At 68.1% G+C, this 2753-nt stretch overlaps 1 protein-coding gene across 1 annotated transcript in view; it reads right to left on the minus strand.

The window, feature by feature from the left end:
* Nucleotides 1-65: 65 nt before the first annotated feature.
* AP5Z1 (adaptor related protein complex 5 zeta 1 subunit) overlaps nucleotides 66-2753 on the minus strand; it is a gene marked incomplete at its 3' end in the record, with an annotated part of 11785 nt that continues 9097 nt past the window's right edge. The window contains exons 12-15 of the mRNA XM_008072024.2: nucleotides 2338-2478; nucleotides 1608-1719; nucleotides 756-853; nucleotides 66-198 (exon numbers count right to left, since the gene is read on the minus strand). Coding sequence (XP_008070215.1) covers nucleotides 66-198; nucleotides 756-853; nucleotides 1608-1719; nucleotides 2338-2478 — 484 coding nt within the window. The remainder of the gene's footprint in view (nucleotides 199-755; nucleotides 854-1607; nucleotides 1720-2337; nucleotides 2479-2753) is intronic.

A 2753-nucleotide genomic window follows, 5' to 3' on the forward strand; every position in this document is an offset into this window, starting at 1 on the left:
ACAGAGGCTCAGCCCCACCAGGCCTCCCGGTCGGGAGCGCTGGGAAAGGCAGTCCCTGGCCTTACCATGGCAGTGACCATGCCGGCCCGGCTGCAGACAGCGCTGACGCCGCCCAGGAACTCCAGGAGCTCCCTTGCCAGCTCTACCACCAGGGAGGGCTTCAGCTTACACAGCGCTAGGAACTGGGAGCTCAGCACCCTGCCGGAGAGCCAGACACCAGCGGGCTCTGTGCAGAACCCAGGTCTCCCTCCCAGGACGCCCCAGCCCTCCAGAGCCCCCCTGCAGGCCAAGGGACTGGAGGGGAACAGGAGGCATCAGAGCGGCTGGGAAAGGCCGCGCCTTCAAGCCAGAAGATGTGGATCCTCCCTCCCTGGAGGAGCATCTCCGCCTGCTGGGAGAAGGCCGGGGCCACAGGGCCTGGGCCCCAGGCTGAGGCGGAGGGAGGACAAGCCTGCATGTGACGGGCCCTCTGAGAACGGCCCTGGGGCGAGAGACTCGGGCCCCCGCAATGAAGACAACAGGCTGAGGACGGAAGCCGGGGGCATTTCCCAGTGGGACGGAGAAGTGCCCAGGGCTGGGCCCAGGGCTGAGGGTGGGGACGCGGACCCAGGCTGCGGAGGCCCAGCTCCGGGGTGGAGCTGCAGCCCCTGAACGGGAGGCTGAGAAACCCAAGCTGCACTGGCCGGCTCAGTGCAGGCGTCGGGGCACTCGCCCAGGGCTGCGGTGGTAGCCCGACAGCGCGTGGGGGTACCCACCTGTGCACACGGGCCTCGTACTGCGGGACACGGAAGAGAGTGTTGCTCCTCTCCAGGAGCTGCAGCACCAGCTGGTTGGTCAGAGCTCCATCGGCGACCTGGGGCCAAGAGTGGAGACGGCTCAGTCCCAGGGGCCAGCTTCCGTGCCGCCAGCCTCACCCTCGGGGCAAGAGGCGGGAGGCAGGGAGGAGCCAGAACTCCCAACCCCGCCCTCCCGGGCCGCCCTCCCCCCCACTCAGGGAGACTGAGCAGCAGCATCAGGCCCTGGGGGAGGACTGGCCGGAAGGCAGGAAGCCCCGCCGAGACAGGGCCACGCGGGCCCGCGGAAGAACTGCTACTTTCTCTGCTGATTCTGTATCGCCAGGCCAGGGCACAGCCTCCCTCGGTCAGCTGAGATGCGCCCCATCCCCGCCTGCACCCAGCCCCGTGGCCCGCCACCACCTTCGGGGACCTGCCCGAGGCTAGGTGTCAAGTCTGCAGAGCCCCCCAGGTGTGGCCGAAGGGGGAGCCACCAGCCCGTGGGCCTGTACTGTGGCTTCGGAGGCAGACCCCTGAAGCCACCGATGGTGGCCAGGACCCTCGGGACAAACTGCTCCAGCCCCAGCTGTGTCGCTGGCCCCAGGGCCGCTCATTCGCCCCTTCTGGGGAGACCGGGCCTGGCTGGGCCGTGGCTTGTGCAGCCCTCTCCCTGGGACTCTCCGGACCCTCCGAACGGCCGCGGACGCCGGCACCACGGGATCAGCCCTTCTGCAGAGGTCAAGGGCAACTCCGCGGTCCTGGCCCTAGGCTGCCCCTCTGGTCCCTCAGGCTTGCCTGAGGCCCATGGGAATGGGACCCGGGCAGCAGGCTCACCTGGGTCACTGCTGAGAAGAACACCTGGAGTAGGGTGGGCACGGCCTCGGCACACTGGGCCACGCGGGCGCAGCTAGCCATGGGCTGCAGTAGCTGGTACAGTGGTGTCAACCTGGAGACACAGCGCGGCCCGTGAGCACCTGCCCACCCCCGCCCGGCAACTGTGCCACGCTCCGACACATAAACCAGAACAGCCCCCAGGCTGGTGCCTGCCAGCGAGGGGAGGGGAGGGGCCGGACGCCATGCTTCCTCTGGTGCTATCATGTCCCTCCTGCCTCGCCCTCTCGCTTCTCAGGACCTGCTCCCACAGGTTCCGGGAGACCCTGAGACATCAGCGACCCTGGGACCGTAGAGCAAGGGGCAAAAAGGCTGGTGTGGGGCTGAGGCAGGAAGGCCTACGTGCTCACCCTGGCCCTCCCCTTCATGAGGTGTGCTGAGCCTCAGTTTCTCCATCTGTAAAATGGAGTGGAGTGCTCAGAGCACCAGCCTCATGGGGTTACGAGGACTGGATCCAAGGCTCTGCGCCCAGCAGACATGCAACCCAGGAGCTGGCCCCTCGCAGTGGTGGTGACAGCGGCTCACGGCGGGGTACAGTCATTGTCTCAGGCGTGAAGCACCCAGGCCTCAACCCCAGGCCCCAACTCCAGGCCCAGCAGCGACTCGCACCCTGGGAGGCATCGCCTGGCTCACTGAGCTGCTGGCGGTTCCCCAGTCCACGGGCCCCCCCTACCTCTCAGTGGTGCCGCTGGCTTTGGGGCGCAGCAGGTGCTGGAAGAGACCCTGGTACTGCGGGTCCCGGAAGGCCTCGAGGCAGCTGGGAGCCCTGATGGAGGTGTCCCAGAGTGGCCTCTCGGAGGGAGCCGGCAGTGACCTGAAGCAGACAGACGCCCAAGGCTGGGCTGGGCTGCGGGCTCCTGGCACAGGCCACCCCAAGTCCCTTCAGCCGCCATCCTCACAGGTACCCACTTGTCAGGAGGGACCCGAGCAGGTGGTACCGTGACGTCACAGCACCCAGATCTTGAGGCCGCAGGAGGGGCCTTGGGGGAGGGGCCTGGGGAGGCTCTGCCTGGGGCGTGAGGACAGGCCCAGGAGTTCCAGGGCAGGGGCTGCCCGCAGTGGTTGGCCGAAGGCTGACACACGACACGG

Source organism: Carlito syrichta, unplaced genomic scaffold (assembly GCF_000164805.1).
Source record: "Carlito syrichta isolate Samal-C Ts95f unplaced genomic scaffold, Tarsius_syrichta-2.0.1 Scaffold113659, whole genome shotgun sequence".
Lineage (NCBI taxonomy): Eukaryota > Metazoa > Chordata > Mammalia > Primates > Tarsiidae > Carlito > Carlito syrichta.